This window comes from Megascapheus bottae, chromosome 18 (assembly GCF_031878675.1).
Source record: "Megascapheus bottae isolate mThoBot1 chromosome 18, mThoBot2.hap1, whole genome shotgun sequence".
NCBI lineage: Eukaryota > Metazoa > Chordata > Mammalia > Rodentia > Geomyidae > Megascapheus > Megascapheus bottae.
This window is the reverse complement of record NC_143526.1, coordinates 44,286,108-44,308,369: the sequence shown is the minus strand read 5'-3', so window position 1 is coordinate 44,308,369 and position 22,262 is coordinate 44,286,108. Positions and strand designations below refer to the sequence as shown.

At 56.6% G+C, this 22,262-nt stretch overlaps 1 protein-coding gene across 1 annotated transcript in view; it reads left to right on the top strand.

Moving 5' to 3' along the window:
• Positions 1 to 7,321: 7,321 nt before the first annotated feature.
• Pmepa1 (prostate transmembrane protein, androgen induced 1) overlaps positions 7,322 to 22,262 on the top strand; it is a 36,532-nt gene continuing 21,591 nt past the window's right edge. The window contains exon 1 of the mRNA XM_090352564.1: positions 7,322 to 7,465. Within this exon, the coding sequence (XP_090208690.1) occupies positions 7,360 to 7,465 (106 nt within the window). The 5' untranslated portion in view covers positions 7,322 to 7,359. The remainder of the gene's footprint in view (positions 7,466 to 22,262) is intronic.

The window sequence follows — 22,262 nt, the reverse complement described above, 5'->3', positions numbered from 1 at the left end:
CGGAGGAAGGGGGCCCCGCCTGCGCCCGTCCCAGAGGCGGGAACCCGGCCGGGCCCGGCCCCGCCCACCCGGGCCCCGGCCCCGCCCACCCGGCCTCAGCCACAGCAGCCAGGACCGGCCTCGCCCCGCCCATCCGGGCCGGCTCCGCCCACCCGGCCCCCGCCCCGCCCACCCGGCCCCCGCCCCGCAGCCCGGCCCCACGGCCACCACCACGTGGATTTAAATCCCACGTGGCTGCCCGGCTCCTGCCCTTCTTCTCCCATTGGTGGACACAACCAGCACTCGTGTCCAATCAAGCTGCCCTCTCCGAAGCCCGAACTTGGGATTGGCTGCGGGGCGGTGTCATTTAGGGCTGCCGTGACGTCATCCGCGTCTGGCACCCCGCCCCCTCGGTGTCTCGACTCGGGTTAAAGGAGCCGCGGGCCAGGGAGGAGGCCGGGCGGAGCTCCAGAGGCGCGGCTGCCCCTTTCAGACGATTTAACAGAAATATGCTGCCTCCACCCCCACTGCACAGAGCTGTCCTCTACGAACGTGTCGGCACATTTCCTGCTCTTTCCTGATAATTTTACGAGTAAAAGATCGAGGTTAGTTCTGCCGCCTATCTTAGGTTTGCTTTATAAAAGGCTTGTCTGTGTCCTCAAGTGATTTTCAAAGACCTAGCCCTGAACACTTGTATTCTCTCTGACCTTCTGCATTCAACCATTGCCTGCTTTGTTTTCTCCCTTAATTTCATTGCCTTTTGCAACGAAGGGTGAGGATTCTTTCCTTGAATCTTCGCTCCTTTAAGTTGTCTCCTTTAAGTGTGTGGAACACATGAAAGCACCAGGCAGGACACCCAGACACCTTAAGGGCGCGATCTGCTTTACACAATTGCTGTTCATTCATTCATTTATTCAGATCTTTCCTGAATACGTCACATGCCAGTGGCTGCCCTGAGCTGGGCATGTGACCAGGCACAAAGCAAATGCTGCCTGTGTTCTTTTAAAAAATGTAATGTAGCCGGGCTCCGATGTCCCACGCCTGTAATCCTAGCTGCTCAGGTGGCTGAGATCTGAGGATTGCAGTTCAAAGCCAGACCAGGCACCAAAGTCTGTGAGACTCTTATCTCCAGCTAACCACCAGAAAACCAGAAGTGGTAGAGCCATAGCCTTGAGCTGAAGAACTCAGGGACAACCCCCAAGCCCAGAGTTCAAGCCCCACGAAAGACAAAAAAAAAAAAAAGTAATGTAGTCGGGTACCCATGACTCCCATCTGTAATTCTAGCTACTCAGAAGGCTGAGATCTGAGGATCTCAGGGGACAAGCAGAGAGCAAAATAGCGAGAAGCGGAGATGTGGGTTAAGTGGTAGATCACCAGCCCCCTTGAGTCCAAGCCCTAGTGCTGACAACACAGGTGTACCCCCACTCCCCTCCCCCCACACACCACCAGTTCCTTCGGTTTTGAGCCTGGTTCTCATATGCCCTTTCCCCGGCGCCATAATGGCTAAGGACCATGGCAGTCACCCAGTTGGAGGCTCCTAATGCAGATGAAACAAACAGCCTCCCAGCCTTGGGGGGGGGGGCCGGACAGATGAGAGCAGCCTGGGTCTCCACAATCACCGCGTCTCCCAGCATTTGAGGCAGCCGCGGTCCCAGGCCTGGCCAGGACTCACATAGCACAGTGCAGAGCCAGGCAGGCACAGGCTCACAGCGCTCTGTAGCTGATTCGCTCCACCTTTGCATTCAGCCCTCTCCACCCACTTCCCCAACCACTAGTAGCAAATGCCAGGCCCAGTCTGACCAGCACCCAGCTCAGTTGACTTTAGGAATTCTCCCAACCTAGAATTCTCCCATTATTGTTCATAAAACATAGACACAGGTCTCTTGTTCAGGTGTGCTTGGTCCATGATGGTTCTTTATAGAAGTGTTGTCCATGTGAGTTGTATGTCCAAAACCTCCCCTACTCCATGCTTATTTCCCTCTAGATTCAACCTTCCATACAAAAGCACTTATACTAAACTACTTATGGTCGCTAAAGACCCTCCAGGCCTGATCTGGAGCTGGTCCAGGCTCTCTGCTCTACCTTCCCTGTGTACCTTGACCTTAGCTAAGTCACTAAGTCATCCTCACTCACCAGTAAGAAGACAAGAGGGACTCTAAAATTTCCGTGTGTGTGTGTGTGTGTGTGTGTGTGTATTTGTCCTGGGGCTTGAACTTGGGGCCTGAACACTGTCTCTGAGCTTCTTTTTTGTTCACAGCTACTAGTGCTTGACCACTTGAGCCAGAGCACTACTTAAGGCTTTTTGTTTGGTTGGTTGGTTGGTTTTGGTTGGTTGATTTTTGCGGCTTATTGGAAATATGACTCTCACAGACTTTCCTGCCCTAGCTAGCCTTTGAATTGCAAACCTCAAATCTCAGCCTCCTGAGGAGCTAGGATTAGAGGTGTGAGCCACCAGCACCCTGCTAAAGTTTCCTTCTCCTTCCTCCTACCTTTGCCTCCCTGGTGGACCCCAAAGCCCTGTCTGCTGGGCTAGAAAGGAGGAATCACCAGGGAGAAGTGGTGGAGAACTAGTAGCCTAGGCTGAAGTGGGTACTGGTGCCAGCTTCACCTGCCTCCCTGGTTTGTTGTCACAGTTCAACCAGATGACATTTGTCCAGGAGCTAAGCTCCTGTAGACACAACTGCACACACACAACACAGCTGGTAATACCACACACACATGCATACCCAAAGACACAAGACACCATACACACACACACACACACACACACACACACACACACACACACACACATATATTCTGTTGAGATGGGATCTCACACATTTTTAGCCTGGGCTGGCCTGGAATGGTGATCCTTCTGATTTTACTCTCCCAAATATATAGGACTTATGTAGGGCATGTGAGTACCCCACCCAGCTTAGATGAGATTCTTTTTTTAGGATGGTGAACCACCAGACAGCAAAGGGGTACTGCTTCCAGGGACCCAGGGCTTGAGTGTAGCCAGAGCCTAGCACTGATGTCAGAGCAACTAAGGTCGAGGGTGAGTCTGCTGAAGGATATCGAAGAAACTGTTTGTTAAGGCTTTGGGGTACATCCCTCACTCCATCTCACTCAGGGATCCCAAGCTTTCATGTCCCCCTAGCATGGTGGTACACTCTTGTAATTCCAGCATATAGGCTAGGGCAGGAGAATCACAAGTTCTAGACCAGCCTGGGCTACATAGCAAAGCCTTATGTAAAAACAAACAAACAAAAAAAAACCCTAAGAACCAAAAGTAGCTCAGCAGCAGTTTGAGGCCCTGGGCTGAGGGAAAGGGGAAGGTGGTAAGCCAGAAGTGGTCCAGGATGGGTTCTGAGGTCCAGGGATGCCCCCTGGAAGTCCCCTCACAGCATACTCTGTTGACTCAATGGTGACTGGCCACTTTCCACCATTCCCAACCACCACTGGCTATCGGGCATCATCAGGACATTGCCAGCTTCCACCAACCACAGCCAAATCCTACGTTGGCTCTTACAGACTCCCAGCTGGCAGCTAACTCCAGGCTGGCATCTGAGCAAGACTGACTACAGAATGTTTGAGGCCCTTGTTCCAAAATTATTCATTATTCCCAATTTTGTGTAGAACATTGGACAGTAAAGCACTGAGCTAAGCCTGGGGTTCACCAGAGCACAGGTTTCATGTAATAGCAGGGGTCTCCCCCCAAAGAACTGCCACGCCCTGGCCCACTCCTTGCTGCTGAGAGCAGAGCCCGCGTGCCAGCTCGGACAAGACCTTTTCTCTGGAGATGCCTGCCTCCGCAGTGGCTGCAACCCACAGGCAGCCAGGCAGACAGCAGACTGGACTGTCTGGAGGCCCTAAAAGGCTTGACAGTCTCCTGGGGACACCAACCATTTCACAACCCTTACAGTCTCAAACTTTACACCTGCTGGGACCAGGTGAGACCTTGGGCTCCTCTAATCCCACAAGCTCTGGCAGGGCAGAGCCTGCCCCAGGCCTGGTGTGCCCTCCCAACATCCCTCACATACCTGAATCTCATTTCTACAGAGGCCACTGAACTCCTGGACTCCCAGATTCTCCAGTCCTTCTCTGTTCTCACTCTGGTTCTCTGAGGGCATCGTCCTGACCTACCATCTCTCTCGGTGGGCAGGGGGTGGACAGGGCCCTCCTGGGGTGCCAGTCATGGGGCTGAAAGAGACCTCACCCTTCTGGGAGAGCCTCATTGTGCTCCGGGCTGGCCTCTGGCTCCTCATCACGGGGTGCCTTTGCCCTCCATAACCTCAGACAAGGGCAGAGTGTTCTGCTGGCACAGAGAGCTTGGCACCAGATAGAGGAAAAGCATTTGTTGCCTGAACAAAGGAACTTCCATTCCCTGACTTGTGGTCTTTCTTCTGGGGAGCCAGGCGGCCTGTTCCCCTGAGGTGGGGGTCTGGTACCCTCACTCACGGCACTACGAGCAAGCTCTCATATTGGGGACACTGGCACCCTCGCCTTGCCCACACAGCCTAGGCAGAGCCCAAGAGGATTGTGCTCTATGCCCGAACCCAGCCTGACCCAGGACACAACCCCCTATGGCGAATCCCCAACACCCACAGTGCCAGGCACACAAAGGTTTACAAAATTGGGCAAGTAAAGCACAGACATCCAGTTAAATTTGAATTTTAGGTATGCAATGATTAATTCTAACATGCATCCCAAATATGTGCAAGATATTCTTGCATTAAACATTACTCATGGTTTGTCTGAATTTCAGCCTTCACCAGGCATCCAAGCCTTATTTTATCTGGCAGCCCTAAACACCCGGAAATCTCCTTGGGGTACCGGTGGTCACTCCTCAGCCTCCTCCAGACCAATCTGGTCCTTTCCTACAGCCCGCCTTAGCCAGGGTGTGTGGGGGCACAAATCCTATAAAACGGAAGGTAGGTAGGGTGAGAGCAAGTTCTCCTCTTCCAGATTGACCCCGAGATTCAACTAATAAAACAGCTGCCAGCACTCAACCCTCATCCTGTCCTTCTACCACACAAAGGCTCCATCAACAGCCTTGTTTTCCAGGAGACTGGAGAGGTGAAGACAGTCAGCAGAGGTCGCACAGCTGTGTCAACTCATCTTTGGGGGCCCAGTTTCAACTGCCAAGCTTGCTGGATACCCAGCATGACGCCCTCGGGGATAGCCAACTTTGGAACGAGGGCCACAGACCGCTAAGCCAATCCCAGGTGCCACACGGGAATCACGGGAGTCACCTTGGGGCGTCCAGAAAAAGGTGTCATTCTGTGGCCCCAGACAGATGGATGAGAAGTCAAGTGCTGTGGGTAGGTTTGTTGTTTTACACACCGGATTAAGTGGTTATTTTTGCCTGCTGGCGCTTCAACCCCCATTGTGTAAAAGCTGCCTCATTTCCAAGACAATCAACATGTGATTTCCACCCCCCCCCCCACCAAACCCGCCAGATCCCCTTAGGAAAGACTTCTGGGAGGGGGAGGACAACGGGATGTGTCTGTGTGGCAGAACTGAATTTCCCTTGCTGGGGTTGGAACCTTGGGGAAAGTTTGTAGATTGAACCACCACCACAACAAAAGGGATGGCTATAAGGAAGCAGTTTTGGAGCTGAGAGAAGCTGCCTGGCAGGCTCGGGGTCTCCAGGCTGGCCCTCCAAGCTCCCCGGGCCAAACAGCAGCCAGACGGCTGAAATACCTGCTGGGGAAACAGACGCCAATCCTGGCTGGCAGTAGCAGAAAGACCAGCCCAGTAGCATGTGCAAGCAGCGGGGTGCAAGCGCCCCGGGGTGGAAGCGCCCCTGGGGGGGGCTGTTCTCAGGACTCCGCGCCCTCAACCCCCACCTCGCAGTCATCGCCCTGAGCTCCAGAGCCCAGAGGAGAGTGCTCAGCCTCCCGGGAGCGCTCAGGGCCACAACGCCAGGCGCCCACAGCGCGTCCAGACTCCTCCACGCTCAGCCTCGGCCGCGCCAGCTCTCCGTTTTCCTTATCTATTGAAAACAAAGTAACAGTCACTCGTCTTTCCTCCTCTGAATATAAAAAGGGCCTCAGCTCATGAATACCACGGCAGGCGTTCGGGAGTTCTGTAGGTGGATAGGTAAAAGAACCAGAACTAGACGGGGGGGGGGGGGGAGGGAAGGGTGGCCCGAGAGACCAGGGGAGCTCAGCCTCCTCGTCTGTGACCTCCAGCCACCCCAGTCTGCAGAACGGACACGCTCTTTCTGCTTCCTCAAGCGGACGTGAGGTTAATATTTGCCGCGTTTCCGGCACACAGTAGGCGCTCCATAAGTGCGTGCTCGGTGATGCTTTAGGAAAAGTTCTAGGAGATGCGCTCGGGCGGGGACTTGGGTAAGAGTTTAAAGTCAGGTGACCGTGTTCTAGGGTCCCCCGATTATCACTTAATGAACCACACACCCCGGCCGTCTCCCCTCCCGTCTGAGCTCCGAGGCCGCGCCCCGGGCGGGCGTCCCGGGGCCGCCCCAGCCCCGCTGGCCCGTGGTAGTCGGGGCGCTGGGGTCCCGGGCTCGCATTCACACGGCGGGCGTGTCTCCGCGAGTTCCAGTCTTCCCCAATGGGCTGCCTTGGGCCTGGGACGAGGCCGCGTGGGCTCAGAGCCCAGGGCGGCTGCGGACCCGGCGGTGGGGACTCTCCGCGCGCTCCTCCCCGCGCCCTGATTTCCCGGCCCGGAACCCCAGGGAGGCGCAGCACCCCGGGGGCAGGGGGCGGGGCGGGCGGCCCGCAGCTCGCGCGACCCTCGGTACCCGCGGCACCCGCCTCCGCTGGGAAGGGCGCGCGCGGCGCCCCGCCGCAGAGCCGAGCCCGCGTCCACGCGGGCGCCGCGCTCGGGCCCTTTAAGAGCCCGCCCCGTTGGCCTCCGCCCCGCCCCCGGGCCGGGAGGGGCGCGGGGGAAGCTCGGCGGGATTGGCGCAGCGCGCGCCCCCTCCGCGGCCCCCGCGCAGTGGGAACCGGCGGCCCCGTCTAGCGCTGACGTCAGACCGTCTGCCGGCCTCCGACCGCGGCGCGGGGCGAAACCCGATCCCCTTGGACTTGAATGAGGAGGCGGCGGCGGTGGCGCTCGGCGCTCGGCGGGGAAGCCAGCGGCGGAGCTCAGCCCCGGCGGCCGTGCGCGCCCCGGCTGCCAGCCCGTTTTCCCGACGCCGCCCGCGGGCACTGCCGACGCCCCCGGGGCAGCGGAGCGGCGGCCGGGGGGGGCGCCGAGGAGCGCGGCCCCGCGCGCTGAGCCCCGAGGCGCCCCGGGAAGGCGGCGGCGCCCCGAGCCCGGCCCGCCGGGCGCCTCCTGCATGCGGGGCCCGAGCGTCGGGCGCCGGCCGGAGCCCCCCCCGGCCGCCCCCGCGCGGCCCGCGCCCCGCGCCGCGCCGCCGCGCCGTCCATGCACCGCTTGATGGGGACCAACGGCACCGCCGCCGCCGCCGGGCAGCCCAATGTCTCCTGCACGTGCAACTGCAAGCGCTCTTTGTTCCAGAGCATGGAGATCAGTAAGTGACCCCGCGCCCCTTCCGGAGGCCCCGCGGTGCGGGGAGCCCGGACCGGGCGCGCCCCTCGGGCCGTGCGCCCCGCGCGCCCTCTCGGCTCGCTGCCGCTGGCGGCCGGCCCGGCTTTGTCCCGAGGCGCTGCGAGCCTGGCCGGGTCCCCGCGGCCGGCGCCCCGCCGGTTCACCCACATTCGGACCCGGGGCCGGCGGCTGCTCACGGAGTGGGAAAGCCGGAGCCGCCGAGCCCGAGAAGTTTCCATTTTATTTCCCTACGGAGCAATTAGGCCAGCTCTGCATCAACTTGGGGCGGGGGTGGGGGAGCCGTTGGTGAGGCACTGTCTGGCCAGCCAGGTGTTGGGGCCGGGCGCACGTCTGGAGAGATAGTGGCGCGGGGTCCAGGATGGGTTTCCGTGGGACTGAGGAGCGCACGGGTCTGCGAGTCTGTCTGGGGCTCCGTGCGGCAGCCGAGCGCGCGGGTCTGTGCCTAGGTGCATCTCGGGGTGCTGGGAAAGAGTCACGATCTCTGGAGTGCGAGTCTCTGCATTTGGGGGTGTCACTGTCACTGTGTCTGGGTGTTTCTCTGGAGTGTGGTGTGCGTCTTGGGAGGTGGGGGATGTCTGATGTGGCTCCAGGCGGATCCAAGGATCCAGATGTCTGAATCTGGCCCATTGTGGATACGTGTGTGTGTGATTGTGTGATTGTGAATGTCTGAATCTCGCCCATTGTGGATACGTGTGTGTGATTGTGTGATTGTGAATGTCTGTGTCCCCGACACTCCTATAAATAGCTTCTGTCTGGACAGCTTGGCTCAGTCTGGCTGGGACAGTGGTTACAAATGAGTCAAAGTTCTGGGCTGTTTGTGTGTGTGTAGGACAGCCTTGCTCTGAAAGGCAGCGGTGGACCAAGCCTGGGTGGGGACGGGGGTGTTGGAAGCTTCGGCTGGTGTCAGCATCTTGTGGCCCAGCCCAAGTCCAGACCCGGAAGCTTCTCCTCCTTACTGACATAGCCCACCCTGTGGGGGATGTTGGGTTGGGTGGAGGCTCAAATCTTCCATCCTGTTCTGGCTCCTCCACACTCCTAGTCTTCCCTTTGAGAGACCTTTTGCTACTCAGAGCTTCAGCCTTCAGGTCTTTGCCCCAAGGCACTGCCTTGTGCTGCGAAGGGGCACACAGCCCTCTGTAGCCCTAATTTGCTTGAGCCAGTCCTCTCCCAGCCAGACTCAGAGCCCAGGGGCAACTGCCACGGAAGGAGGGCAGTCACTCGGTGACTCATAATTGTTTCCGCAGGCGGCTGCCATGGGTTTTGGGTCCCTGGGTCTTTACAGTGAGGCACAGGGGGTAAAAATAACCCGTGACCAGCCCTGTGGAGGCTGAAGAGCCAGGCTTTGGTGGTGGGGTCCTTTTCCACCCACCTCCACCCACTCCCCTCCTGCTGTTCCCAGCCGCACCCCAGCTGCCTGGTTTCCAGGCGTGGAGTTTCCAAGAGGATGTGCGCAGAGCCTGTGCTTGCAGACTGGCCTTGAATGAAACCGAGTTACCTGGCAAAGGCCCACAAGGAACTGGGGAGACTTGCCGGAGGCCTGGGGCTCTGGCTGAGGGGTATCCCCATGTGCTGAGAAGAGCTCACTGCTGCTCCCATTGCTGCTCCCCACCTTGACCCCTGCCCTCTCAGGCTGCTTCAGGAGAGCTCCCCCACAGGCCTCCTCTGGCTTGTCACCATTACCCCAAGTGGGGGACCCCTTCGGAATTCACTCTTCGTATTCCAGATTCTTGTTTTGCTCCTTCCTTGATATGCGCATCAGCTGGCCACAGGCTCACTCCTAAGTGGCAGCTGAGTGGACCCTGGAATTTTTTTTTTTTTACATCCAAAGATGAAGGAGAGAGGGAAAGAAGGGAGAGGGTAGGGGGGCTACGGTTCGCCTTTTAGTAGCACTGAGAATTATTTGCAGTTATGTAGAACTCTGAAGACACAGTGGGGTCTTAGGTGCCCACTTCTGCTCTGTGTGCAGAAAGAGATTGAACTTGTCAGGCTCCCTAAAGCACCCTGGATCTCAGTTCCTACTTTTTCAGTTTCCTAAGAACCAGATTTGCTGTCTCTGCTCTCTAGTCAGGCTGGACTTGGCTCTTGCTAACTGATGGTTTCTCCTTGGCATTCAACTGTCCCAGATTGCAGATCTGGGGGAGCCTTGGTGAGCTTGGAGTTTGTTTATGGCTTTGCTTTTAGAAATCAGGGAGTTCGGGACCGGGAGTTTGGCCTAGTGGTTAAAGTGCTTGCCTAGCATGCATGAAGACCCGGGTTCGATTCCTCGGTACCACATACATAGAAAAAAGCCGGAAGTGGTGCTGAGGCTCAAGTGGTAGAGCTCTAGCCTTGAGAAAGTCCAAGGACAGTGCTCAGGCCCTGAGCTCAAGCCCAGGACTGGCAAAAAAAAAAAAAAAAAAAAAAAAAAAGAAATCAGGGAGTTCATGCTGGAAAGTTTTGCTCCTATAACCCCCTAGTGCCTGATGGGGCTTGTTTCTCATGGACCTCACAGTCTGCCTCCTAGAAGGAGAATTTTGGCACCAGAGAGGCCCACCTTGAGCTTGGAACCTGGAAAAGATCTTTAACTCCAGGGTAGGTAGGGGGGTGGGTTCATCTTTTCCTTTTCTCAACACTGGTGGAATTCTGTGTTCCCCAAGCACATAATGAAAACATAAGCTGTTTTTGTTATTGTTGTTGTTTGTGGGGGTCATAGGGCTTGAACTCAGCCTGGGTGCTGTCCCAGAGCTCTTCAGCTCAAGGCTACCGCTCTACCCTTGAGCCAAGCCCCACTTCCCTTTTTCGAGGTTAACTGGAGATGAGAGTCTCAGGTCCTTTTGTGCCTGGGCTGGCTTTGAACCTTGATCCTCAGATCTCAGCCTCTTCAGTAGCTAGGATTACAAGTGTGAACCACCACTACACCCAGCTTTTAAAAATCTTTATGTGTGTGTGTGTGGGGGGGAGTCATGTGACTTGACCTCTGGGTCCAGGTGTTGGTCCCTGAGCTATTCAGCTCAAGGCTACTGCCCTACCCCTTGAAGCACAGCCCTACTTCCTTGTTTGGTTTTTTAAGCCAGAGTTTTGGGGACTAAATGTGTCTGGCCCAAGTAGCGTGACAGCCCACCAAGAGGCCTCAGCCTGGTGCTGTCTGCAGCCACTTTTGAGGAATGGTCTCCTGGCTCACATTCTTCTTGGCATTCTTCCTGGCCTTTGGTTCCACTCAGATATGGTTCTCCAGTTTTTGCTTGGATCTTGGGGGTCGAGGTACTTTCTGAATAGACTGGATTGTGGGGGTCACTGCAGGCATTTCTCCAGGGCCCCAGGGGCACACCTGCCTTGGCCTGTCCCAGCTGTGGTGACTCCTGGGCCTGCCCCAGCCTACCCAATCTGTGATGACCGCACAGCTTGTCTTGTCAACGCCCTGGCTGGCCCAGAGTCCTCGAGTGTGATTCTTCTTCTCCAGCATGTTCCAAAAAAACAAAACCTAAAACACCGCTTCAGACCTTTAGAAACCCCACATATCAAGATGGATGTGTCGCTTAGTGGTAGAGTGCTTGTCTAGCATGTACCAAGCCGTGGGTTTGATTCCATGGTACCACATACACAGAAGAAGAAAAAGAAAGAAAGAAAGAAACTCACCGGCCACCAGCTGGGTTTCTGTGAGGCCACTGACCTCTGCCAGCCCCCGAATGCAGGGTGTCTCGGCCTCCATTGCTGGTGGCCTGGGACGATATCCTGTGGAGCTGATAGCTGTGGTCAGAGCCACATGAACCCACTGCCAGTTTCCGCAAATGGCTTTGGGTCCAGAGAGCAGCATCTGGATTTCAAGATGACTCTAGCTTCCCCTTCAGAAACCCGGCGCAGCAGGGCTGTGGCCACCTGGGGTCATCACCTGCCCTCCAGGTGGATCCCTGCCACTCTGCCTGTCAGGAGGACCCTTATGTCCCTCAGGGGAAAAGGGGGTTCCTCTGGACACAGGCTTTCTGCTTTAAGGAGGCTATGGAAACTGGTGTTTTCCAGGAGGTGGCAATGTGGAGGCTTCTTTCCTAATGGGTGTCTGCACGGGGACCCCAAGGCCTTCCCTAAGGCCTTCCCTGCTGTCTGGGCCTGGTGCGGTGGGAGAGCCGCATGTTGAAACTGTGGTCTTGGGTCAGACCGTGGCTGCTATGTCAAAGGAGGCCTGGGATGAGCCAGCCCTGCTACAGGCACAGTTTGACCCAGGGTCAGGAGCCATATGCATGCCACATGTGTGTAGGCACTTATGCACACACAGCCTCTGCCCTTCTCTGTCTGCCCTGCCAGCTTCTCTTTAGGTTGGAAGTGGTTAAGACATCTTAGTTTGTCAGGAAGGAAAAGGGAGGGGGTGGCGTTAAAGGAAAGTATACTTCGTCCCCTGTAAGTGAGGCAGATTTCTGTGCCGTCCGGAGACAATGGCTGTTGGGTCATCGTCCTCCCTCCCACCAGCCCCCAAGCTGCAAGATCTACTTCAGCCACAAATTTGTGGGCCTGGATGCCCCGGGCCAGGCATTAATGCTCTTATGGAAGGAGAACGCTGGCAGAAGGACTCTTGTGGCCTCTGAGGTAGCTGGATGGTGGGCTGGACGGGGTGGGGTGACTCCTGCAATTGAACTTGGAGGCTGGACCAGCCAGCTTTAGCTGCTGCCTGCCTGCTCCACATGCGGGAAGGAGATCAAAGCCGAGGGGCTGGATTTTGCTTTCTGAAAGGTGTTGTGTAACACGGGCATGTCTGGGGCACGCGGGGAGCTGTGAGGACAGCAGGAAGCAGGCTGCCCTGGGATCCCCCGAGGTAGGGAGATGCCTTTGTCTCTGGGGTGGCCTGAAGTTGGGGTACAAGTTTCCACTAAAGGGGCTGCCATGGGCTGCTCAGTGAGAAAACTTGCCTGCCCAGTGTGAGGCCCTGGGTCCCATCCCCAGAACTGTAGTAAAATTAAAAGAGTTAAAAGGCTGATAACAAGAAAAGACAGGCTTCGTCATCCATCTGCTCACTGACACCCTCTGGAACTCAGGTGGCCAAATATTTCCACTCCAGGGGCCCATGGGGCAGGATTTCCATGACAGACCCACACAGTTTCAACCCTGGATGCAGTTTATTTCTCTTGCCAGTGTTGCTTCTTATCACAGAGAGGTTGTGGAGAACCTGCCCCAGCCCCACGAGTGTGGAAGGAGACCCACCATGTGTCTCATTCTGCATGGTGACCAAGGATCAGAAGGACAAACGAACACAAGCTTGCCAGCCACTCGCTTTTGCTGTCAGCACGCTAGGTTCACAGCAGTGCTGTGCCAAGCGAGGCTTGAGACTTTCACTGTGGGTGTGTCAGGCGTCTGGCAAAGCTGTGTGTGTTCAGGGCGTGGGGTGACAGTGTGCATGGATTAGACCTGTGTCCATTCTGCTTGGACTCCTTGAGGGCACCCAGTGATACTTTGCCTGAGAAAAAAAATACTCCCCCTCCCAGGCTGGAAGCAGTCGGGCACGTTGGAGTACAGGGCCCCTGGAGCCCTGCCTGGCCTGCGTGCCGTGATGGGAGGTCTTTGGATTTTGGTGTCTGCCAGGTTCCACCACAGACTGGCCTGTTAGAAGTCCCAGCATGCCTGCCCAGCAAGGGAGCCTAACGGTGTCCAGGAATGGCCAGTGGTTCCCTGAGGCCCAGCTGCTCTGGTGAAGATCCTGGGGTTGGCACTGAATTCGGGTGGTAAAGCCCACGCCAGCCCTGTGTCCTAGTATCCCAGAAGGGCAGAAGCTCGTGTGGGGCGAGGCCTCGGTGTGGGAAGTAAATGGGGGGCCGGCTAGCAGCGGAATCCTGCAGCGGGTCGCAGGGTACTCTCCGTCCTCCTTGGCGGGCCATGCCTCTGTGCGGCTGTGGCACACTGAGGCCACCTCCTCCCCATCCTCGATACTACGGAGCTTCTCTGGTCTTCTCAGGTCCTGTCAGTCACTGGCAGAGATACCTGCCACCAAGAGGGGGAAATTGCCAGGATGGCTTGCCTACAGGGCTGCAGTGGGCGGGGGGGGGGGGACCCAGGCCCCAAGGTGAGCCTGGAAATGTGTGGGGGCATACTTGAGCTTTCTGAGAGCCACAGAGTGGCTTTGCTCCTCTGTTCCCAGGATGCCGGAGTTTTGCTTCCACTCTGCTTCCTGGTTGGGTGTGGAGTCATTATGTGCCAGGCACCAGTGATGCATATTTCTGAACCTTCAAAACAACTCGGAGAAAGAGAAAGCATGTTATTGTTACCACCAGTTTATGGATGCAAAAATGGGGCCTGGGAGGGCAAAGCGCTTGCTGCAGACCACACAGCCTAGCTGAAACTCGTGGAGACTCAAACCCCAGGTCCTGGTCCACACCCTGTGGAGTGTGGGAGTGGTCCCTGCCCCCAGCTTGGTTCTTTTGCCAGGCTCACTGCTGTGGGGTGTTTCAGGCTTTCTCCTAAGACCGAAGGCCTGTGTTGGACCATGCACTAAGGAAAAGTACCAACAAGCTTGTCAGCTCACACCACAGGCCACCAGATATTGCATTGGCCAGACAGTATTGGGTCATAGGAGGGAGGAGATGAAGTCTCTGGCTCCTGCATGCATCCGGGTCCCCAGCGCCTGCATGTGTCATCAGCATGCTTGATGTGCGTTTGTGCAGTGCCCTGAAGGGGCCACATCCCCCCTATCAGGGGCGTCTGGGGCACAGAACAGCCTTTAGTGCAGAGGTCTTTCGGCCTGTGGTAGGATTGGCTGGTCACCCATTGCTTGCCCATTTTGCTGGTGGGACAGTCCAGGCTACCAGGGTCCTGCAGAGACAGAGGCCCTTGCATCCTGGCACACAGTGGAGGTCTCTGCTGCAGCTCTGCCATCTTAAGCTGGGCACTGATTCCTCTCTCAGGTCTTAGCTGCTGCGTTTCTGAAGGAGGATCAGGAGTTCCTACATCGAGGCTACTAAGTACGCTGTCTGTGAAGTGCCTGGCAAGGGCTCAGTGCCTGGCAGCGGCATGCTACGTGGTATTGGGGTGGCAGTCTTGACAATAAGGGACCTGGCCTGTGAGTGTAAGGCGGGCACGAGTCTGTGTTAGCCCCCCTGCCTAGGCTGTCAGCCAGCATTGGCCAACCCAGCTAGGCAGATTCTCAGAGACTCTGTGTAGCCCATGCCCACAGATCAGAGGCCGGCCAGCCAGGTTCTGGCCAGGCCATGGGGCGTTCATAGGTTGGTCCCCTTCATTAGGAGACTGCATTTGCCTGTGGCTACAACAGATACTGTAGTTTAGGCTACTAAAGTAGCTTTGATCTGAAGCAACTTGTCCTGTCTGTGCAGAGCCGACCTGAGAATTTTTACCTTCAAGAAATACAAAGTAACAGTTTCTGCCCAGAAGTTGCTGAGACTGCAGTCAGTACTGGTCTGCATCACCTTGTGGCCACACCTGTCTCGGGTTACCTTCCAGGAGAAGGTAGAAAGTAAAAGGTGGGAGGGTCCCCTGAATCTACCAGAGTCCACACCCCTTTCCCACCCCATTCTGTAAATTCCCAGCCCACTAGCTGGGCTGCTTCTGGCCATGTCTCAAGTTGCCTTTTCCAAAACTATTTAGCCAGTAATCGTTCTGTAAACCTATGAATCAACTTTGTGCAAACACCCTGAGTAATTCCTTTGTTCTTTTCTTTCTACTTGGTAATGGGTGTCTGTAGAAGCCAAAGGTTTGGTCTTGCCGACAGAGTGATTCATTTATAGTGTCTGTGCCACCTCCGTCATTCAGTCGTTTGAGAACGCCGGCCGTTGTGCTGAGCTGCGGGTGATTCACTCCAGACCCAGCCTCGCAGGTGAGGGGTCACGGCCACTGGGGGGACTGCTTCTCTCTTATCTATTTATAGGGTACCGAAGGATCAGGGAGTGACGAGATGACAGGTGTCAATTATATGGGTCACTGTAACCCACTAAATAGCACTCCCCCTCCCCTTTTGAAGACCCTGTTTGCCACCTTCCATCTTGCCAACAGATGCCAGCTGACCTGCTCTTGTCCAGGTGTGGTTTTCCCGCTTGTGGATCGTGGTCTCCGGGCAGCAGACCGACACATAGGCATCTCCCCGCTGACCCTGTTCAGCTCTGGCTCACCACGATGCCTTTTAGAAAGCCTTTGAGCAGGCTTCACCATGAAATGAGGAAGGGGTCCAGACCCGAGGGTCCCCTCCCCTGACTCCAGTCTGTAATAGCAATTATTAGATGTTTCCAGTCTTTTGGTCTCTGCATTATGCAATGAAGTGTATGAGTTGATATGTGATACCAATTTCTGCTAATTTTCCTAGTTGCTTTGGGCCCTAAGGCCCATCTAGAGGGGGATTAGAACGGCCTGCCATGTGGCCCACGGGGGGATTAGGAGTCCAGCTTCGGGCATCCTGGAAATCGAGTTGTGATTAGCGGAGGACCATTTCTTCCTGCACGGTAACTTTTCCTGTCAGGTCTCCTCTGGCAAACCTCCACTGCCTGCTACCCAGTGTGCTCTGCCTCGCACCCAGCTCAGGTTCTGCCCATCCTGGATCAGGCGCAGAGCATATCAATTGATATCTATTCACTTCTCAGCTGCGAGGCTTGAGGAAGTTCACTAGGGGGAGACTTGCTGGTGACCCTTTAGTGACCCAGGCAGGATTTATTGACCTGCTTTGTGACTTGATAATATAGATTAGGGCTGTTGATGTTCAATCTAACACTCCACTTGCTGCTTGTGGCAGATATCGCTAATCGATGGCACTGTCATCCTTGCTGGGCTGTGATCCTTACCAGGGGGTCTGAGGGTGCTTGGAGTGGGATTGAATAATGAGCTCTGCGGTGTACACAGGGTATAGAAAGCTAGAATTCTCTGAACAGAAAGGTGGCCAGGAGAACAGGGGGCTGTAACATCTGGGGGTGGGGAGATCCCTTCTCTTCTTCTGCCCCTTGTTACCATGAGCCCTGGGGTTGGTAAAGAAGTCTCAGGCTGTCCCTTCTGTGGGGTCTGAGGAGGCCCCCAGCTGTGGATGCCAGGACCTGGGACCACCACCCTCAGGTCTTCATCCTCTTCCCCTCCCCAGCAGGTCACAAGCCTCGCCCCCCAGAGTGAGGTGGTATCTGTGCGTGCGAATCCCAGAACAAGAATCTGATGGTGATCGTGTTCAGACTTGGGGAGAGACACTTGGTGGGTGGTTGAGATGAAGGTCAGAGACCCAGAAGTGCCCACGACTCTCTTTATTTACCAGCTTCTTCCCGCAAAAGTCTCGATCGAGTTCCTTCCGAAGCTCCAGGCAGCATTCCTTTACACTCCAGTGAGAGTGAGCTCTGAACCTTTCTGTAGAGTAGACTCAGAAGTGATAGAGGTGGTGTTTGGGACAAAATCAGAAAGAGGAGACTCCGGGAGGCTGTCTGTCTCCCGGGAGACTTTCCTCGGTGCTTGCCCCAGCAATGTGGGGCCCTGCAGACTCTAGCAGCTCCTGCTGGCAGTGCCAGCCAAGGCAGAGCTGAGTCACTTGCCAGAACTTACTCAGCAGGGGAACAGAGTGGATTTGAACTGGGGCCATGGTTTGTCCAGGTTCAGATCTCGGGAGCTCCTACCCCTGGTATAGAAGGCATAGCTGATTTCCAACCTCTGCCTGTGGACTTTGGATTTCCCCACCCGAGCCTGTGCCCCTTCTTGGAGGCTGGGAAAGCCTCTTCCCTCCCCCCCCACATGCACACACTTCCTTTCTTGGCTCAGGTCATGAACATGAGCTGCTGGAGGAGGAAGAGGTCACTGGGACCCTCTGGACACCAGGAGTGTGGGTGGATGGCTGAGGAGTGGGCAGCGGGCACAGCAGCCCAGGTGTAAGGGAATGCTCCAGCTAGGCGTTCAGGTTGTCTCTGAAGCCGCAAAGGACCCAGGGTCATCTCCCTCCTTCACCCCTTCCTCCATCTCCTTTCTGCCCTGTTTTCCACTCTCAAATGAGCATAACTGAACCCCCAGAATCTTGTGAGAGTGAGGCGTCACTGTCACATCTGATGGCTCCTTCCCAGCCGGTGAGTCTGAGCCCCCCGCCACGGTGCATTCTGCAGGTGTGCTCTGAGCTGTGGGCACACTCATGCAGTGTGGCGTGTTGGGGCAGGCGTGTGTGTGTAGCAGCTGCCTACACGCAGCTGAGACCTCGTCTCCCCAGAAGGCTCCTGGGCCTCCCGCCTAGAGCATAAAGGATCCCAGCTGCAGTATTCCGTGTGTCCAGCTTCTTCCCCTCGTGACGTGGACACCAGTGACCCCATTCCCAGGTGCCTTCAGGGTAGAACACAGCATGTGAATGAGAAGGGGATTCCAGGAGCTTCCTGGGAAAACATTTCATAACCTGAATCCGAGCCCTAGAGACCTGGGCCCGGTCCCAGCCAAGGCCGGGGGCTTCAGGGCCCTGGTAAGCCTGGAGGCCATGCATTCTCCAGCACCGCCGGGTCTCCATGGCCCCCACAGCCATGTGTCAGCCCCCAGTGCCTGGGCCGTGTGCCCGCCCACTCTGCCGCCCGCCCCACCTGGCCTGCCCGCCTCGGGAACGAGGATGTGGGTGACCCCAGACAGATGAGTCATGTCTTGGGGAGGTAGTTACTCAGAGGCAGCAAGCACCCGTGCTCCCAGACAACCGCATAGAATGTCTGGGGCTGGGGTGTGGCCAGTAAGTGGGTGCACTCGGTGCCCCGGAGAGCAGGGCGGGGCTGGCAGGCTGTGGTCCTGTGTACTCTGCTCCACATTTTCTTCTTGGTGTGCAGGGGGTAAATACTGGGGCTTGAACTGAAGGCCTGCGTCCTCTCTACCACTTGAACCACAGCTCTACCTCCAGCCTTTGGCTGGTTAGTTGGAGGTGAATCACACAGGCTGTGCGTGCGTGTGTGTGTGTGTGTGTGTGTGTGTGTGTGTGTGTGTGTGTGTATGTGCGTACGCGTGCGTGCAGGTTGGCTTTGAACTTCAGTGCTCAGGCCTCAGCCTGCTGAGTAGCTAAGCTCATAGGCATGAGCACTCCAGCATTTTCTGAAGTAGCAAAGCTGGCATCAGAATGGCTCCTGTGTGTAGGTACAGCCGGTCCTGTCTTTCAGGGCTCTGTGAGAACAGCCCCGAGTTCCTGCCTGGCATGCTCTGCCCAGCGCCCTTGCTGTGTCCCCACAGAGTCCTAATCAACTCCCGTGGAAATTAGGAAATCCGTTCCACAACTGAGGAAATCGAGGCTCAGGACTGCGGGGCCAAGGGCTGGAGAAGTTGTCCTACCACTTAACTGTGAAAGTTCCAAGGGGCCTGAGAGCCCAGAGCAAGCCGGCTGCCTGGGAGAAGGTTGTGGGCGGTGTGTGCGCACAGTTTTCCAAGCTTAATCACCATGTGCTCGCCGTCACATGTGTTAAAAATACATTAGGAAAATAGGGACTTCAGTGCTAAGGCCAAGCTGAGTAGCAAAGCGAGTGGACTCAGTGTTCATCTCAGTCAAAAAGAAAACTGCTTTGAAGCTGAAATGGGCTACGTGGATGTGGCAGAAGCCAGGAGGGTGAGAATGATGCTTGGCAACCTGGGTCATGAGCCCTGGAGCCCCTCATGCCTCGTTAACAAATTACAGACCCAGCTTTCCCTTCAGAGGGGAAGTGCTTTCTTCTCTGGCCTTCAAAGGTCGCCCAGCCATTTGAAGGTCAGGGTCAAGTCAGTCGTAACGAGGTTGAGGTCACGAGGTCATGCCTGGTGCACGTGGAAAGGACTGTTGGTTGCAGTGGGCTGGGAATACAAGGATATGTGGGTCCCCCCCGCCACACACACACTTATAGACATGCTAGCAGGCAGTGGGCCACCATCTCAGGCTGATGCTGGAGACAGGATCTACGGGGGGGGGGGGGGGGCGCAGCACCACCCTGCCAGTCTCTCCCAGACACCCAGGTGCCCACCGTATGTGGGTGACAGACCCACATGGCCCCAGGGCACAGCTGCATGGAGACTGATCCCTTTTGGTGGTAGGAAAAAGTTCTCCTTAGTCCCTAAGCACTGGGTCTAACACGGTTGGTATTTGCAGAGTGGATCTGTGGTGGCTATGGGCCTTCATGGGTGTTTTTGTAGCTCCTGGCAAGGGGGATTCGATGGGTGGAAGCCAAGCAGGAAGAAGCCTGTGTGCCCCAGGGCTGGGGGCACTGATGTCATACTTGCCTCTGCTGCCCACCACTCTCCCCCGCCACCCACTGTTAGAGGAGAGCCCTACAGGGAAGTCGAGGTTGGGGGCATCAGTCAGGCTGTAGATCCTGGGTCTGGGGGCTGGCGCGGCACCGGCAGGAGGGGCCAGACTGAGAGGAGAACCCCCAGCCCTGCCTGCTGTGTGGGACAGGGCAGCAGCTCCCCCGACCCGCCTGCCTCTCCGCTCATCCTGCACCGTCCTGCATACCCGCCCCCTACCTGACTACCTGTCTAGGAATTTTTATTGCAGCCCACGGGGGCCTTGCAGCCTGCCGGCTGGAATGCCATCTCTGGGCCCCAGCTTCAGACAGACAGCTCCTGGCAGCTGGCCTGAGCAGAGGTCACAACCCCCTGGCCCGCTCCCAGGTCCGGCGTGGGCATCCTGGGCCTGTGCTGCTTTGGGGCTGGGCTGGGTTTTGTGTTGTGCTGGTTCTTCAGGGATAATTCCTTTCCTGTCAGTTTGACCATCTCTGGGAGCTCTTGACCAGAGCAGGGACAAACACCGGAGCCCCATTTGTGGTGGGAGCTGGAACACCAGGCATCCCCGGTCCCTGAGACCCAGCTTGAGCCCTGACCTGAAAGGGGCCTGGCTCCCTCCCCAGGGCACTCCCTATCACTGTCCACTTGCTGTCCCATTGCACAGGGGCGGACACGGAGGCCGGGAAAGTATCCGTCTCAGGTGTCATGGCTATGATGGCTGCGGCCTGACTCTAGGGTCACCGATCTTGCCACCTGTGGGCTGTATGCTCAGCCAGAGGAAGTCCCGGCCCTGTTCTGTCTGTTTGGGATAGACAGCGGACTGTTCCCTGATGGGCCAACAGGCCGGCTAGGCACTGCCTTTGCTCTCTAGCTTGGACAAGAGGCGAAAGGCTGACTCTGCCTCCCAGTGGGGGAGGGAGTGTGTCCTTGATGACTGATCTTAATACTCCACACCATTTATGGGTTCATTGAACGCATTTCTTAAGCACCTACTGTGTGTTGTATGCCATGTAGTAGGTGCTCTAGAAGCATAGAGACACTAAAAAGACTCATCATGCTGAGAGGCAGGGAATGAGCAGGAGGCTGGTAGGTGCACAGAGTGAATCTGGCACCCTGCTGGACCAGCCAGGGACCCCAGCCTTCCCTCAGCATTGAGAACTGCAGTCTCAGATCCTGGATGCATTGGCATTTTGGGGTGCCCTGACCCCTGGGCCTCACCCAGCCAGAAGGGAGCAGCAAGTGCCATCTTTGGACAGAATCCCCACCACGGGATCCCAGCCACGGTGTCTGTCTGCCATATAACTCAGCTCCCCATCTCCCCGTGTTCCACATCCAGATTCAGCCAACCACAGATCGAAAAGACTTGGAACGAAACTGGGTCTGTGCCGACCACGCACGGACTTTTCCCTACCACCAGGTGCTAAGTTATCAGCAGCCTCGGTGTTGTGTTAGGCGTTGTTTTGGTGCAGGCCTGAGCAGAGCCCAGGGCCTCTTGTGTTCTGGGCTGGCGGTCCTTCCCCGGACCCTGCTGTAGTATTAGGCCTTGCAAATGCCTTGGTTTTAGAGACCAAGAACCATAGCGTGCAGACCCCAGACTCAAGAGACAACTGCTTATCTTGCTTCTCTGTTGCACAAATTAAAAAAAAAAAAAAAAAGCCTGGCCCTTCTGATAGAAGTGATAGACAAAAATTCCAAGACAGACCAAGGGGTGAGTGGGGGTCTCAGATGGCCTGTGCTCTCAGCTCCAAATCTGTGACCCCACCTGTCCAGTCTGGAGACTGGAGCTGAGGGGTCTGCTTAGCGCGGGTGGACGTGGAGTGATCAACCCATGGTGAGTCTGGGCCCGTGGGGCCATCAGATATATAAGTGGGACCTTCATTGAAATGAACCTGAAACCTGCAGATCTGATCAGAGGCCCTGGGACCTCCTAAGAGCCAGAGAGTGCCAGTGGAGTGGAGGTCACACAGCTCTAGAGCTGGTGTCCAGGGAATGAGCAGGCTCTCCCTCCGTATGGAACATGGCTCCCAGTCGATCTGAGAGCCAGGCAGGGAAGACCCCTGAGTCCCACTGTCACTTGCCTCCCCTGCATGGGGAGCTTTTACACTGATGGTGATAAGAGCTAGTTTGTGGGTGCCCCAGGGTACAGGCACTGTTCTAAAGACTCATCTCAAAGGGGCATGGGGGGCAGGGGGAATGCTTCATCAGGACGGTGCCCCGGGTCTCCTTACCCACGCTGGCTTCCAGCCTGGTCTCTGCCCGCAGACCCTGGGACTGTGTGTGTGCGATGCTCAGGGGTGGTCCTGCCTGGAACACCCTCCTCCCCCCACTGTCTTGGCTGCCCAGCAAAGCCAGATGCTGCCCTGGTCACACAGTGCCTTTCTTGCTGTAGACACCCTTGTTTGCCTTTGTCCTGAGAGGCCAGCGCTTGGGAATAGACCCCAGAAATTGGAACTCGGGCCTAGATGAAGCAAGGGTGAGGAGAGGTCCACCCAAGTGAGCAGCTCACTGCCGTCGGCCTGTGTGGACCACGGGATTGGGGCCACTTCCTACACAAATACCCAGTGGATGCCCCCTCGGCCCGTGTGCCCAGAACTGCCTAGCCAACACCACCTACAGGAGCCCTCAGC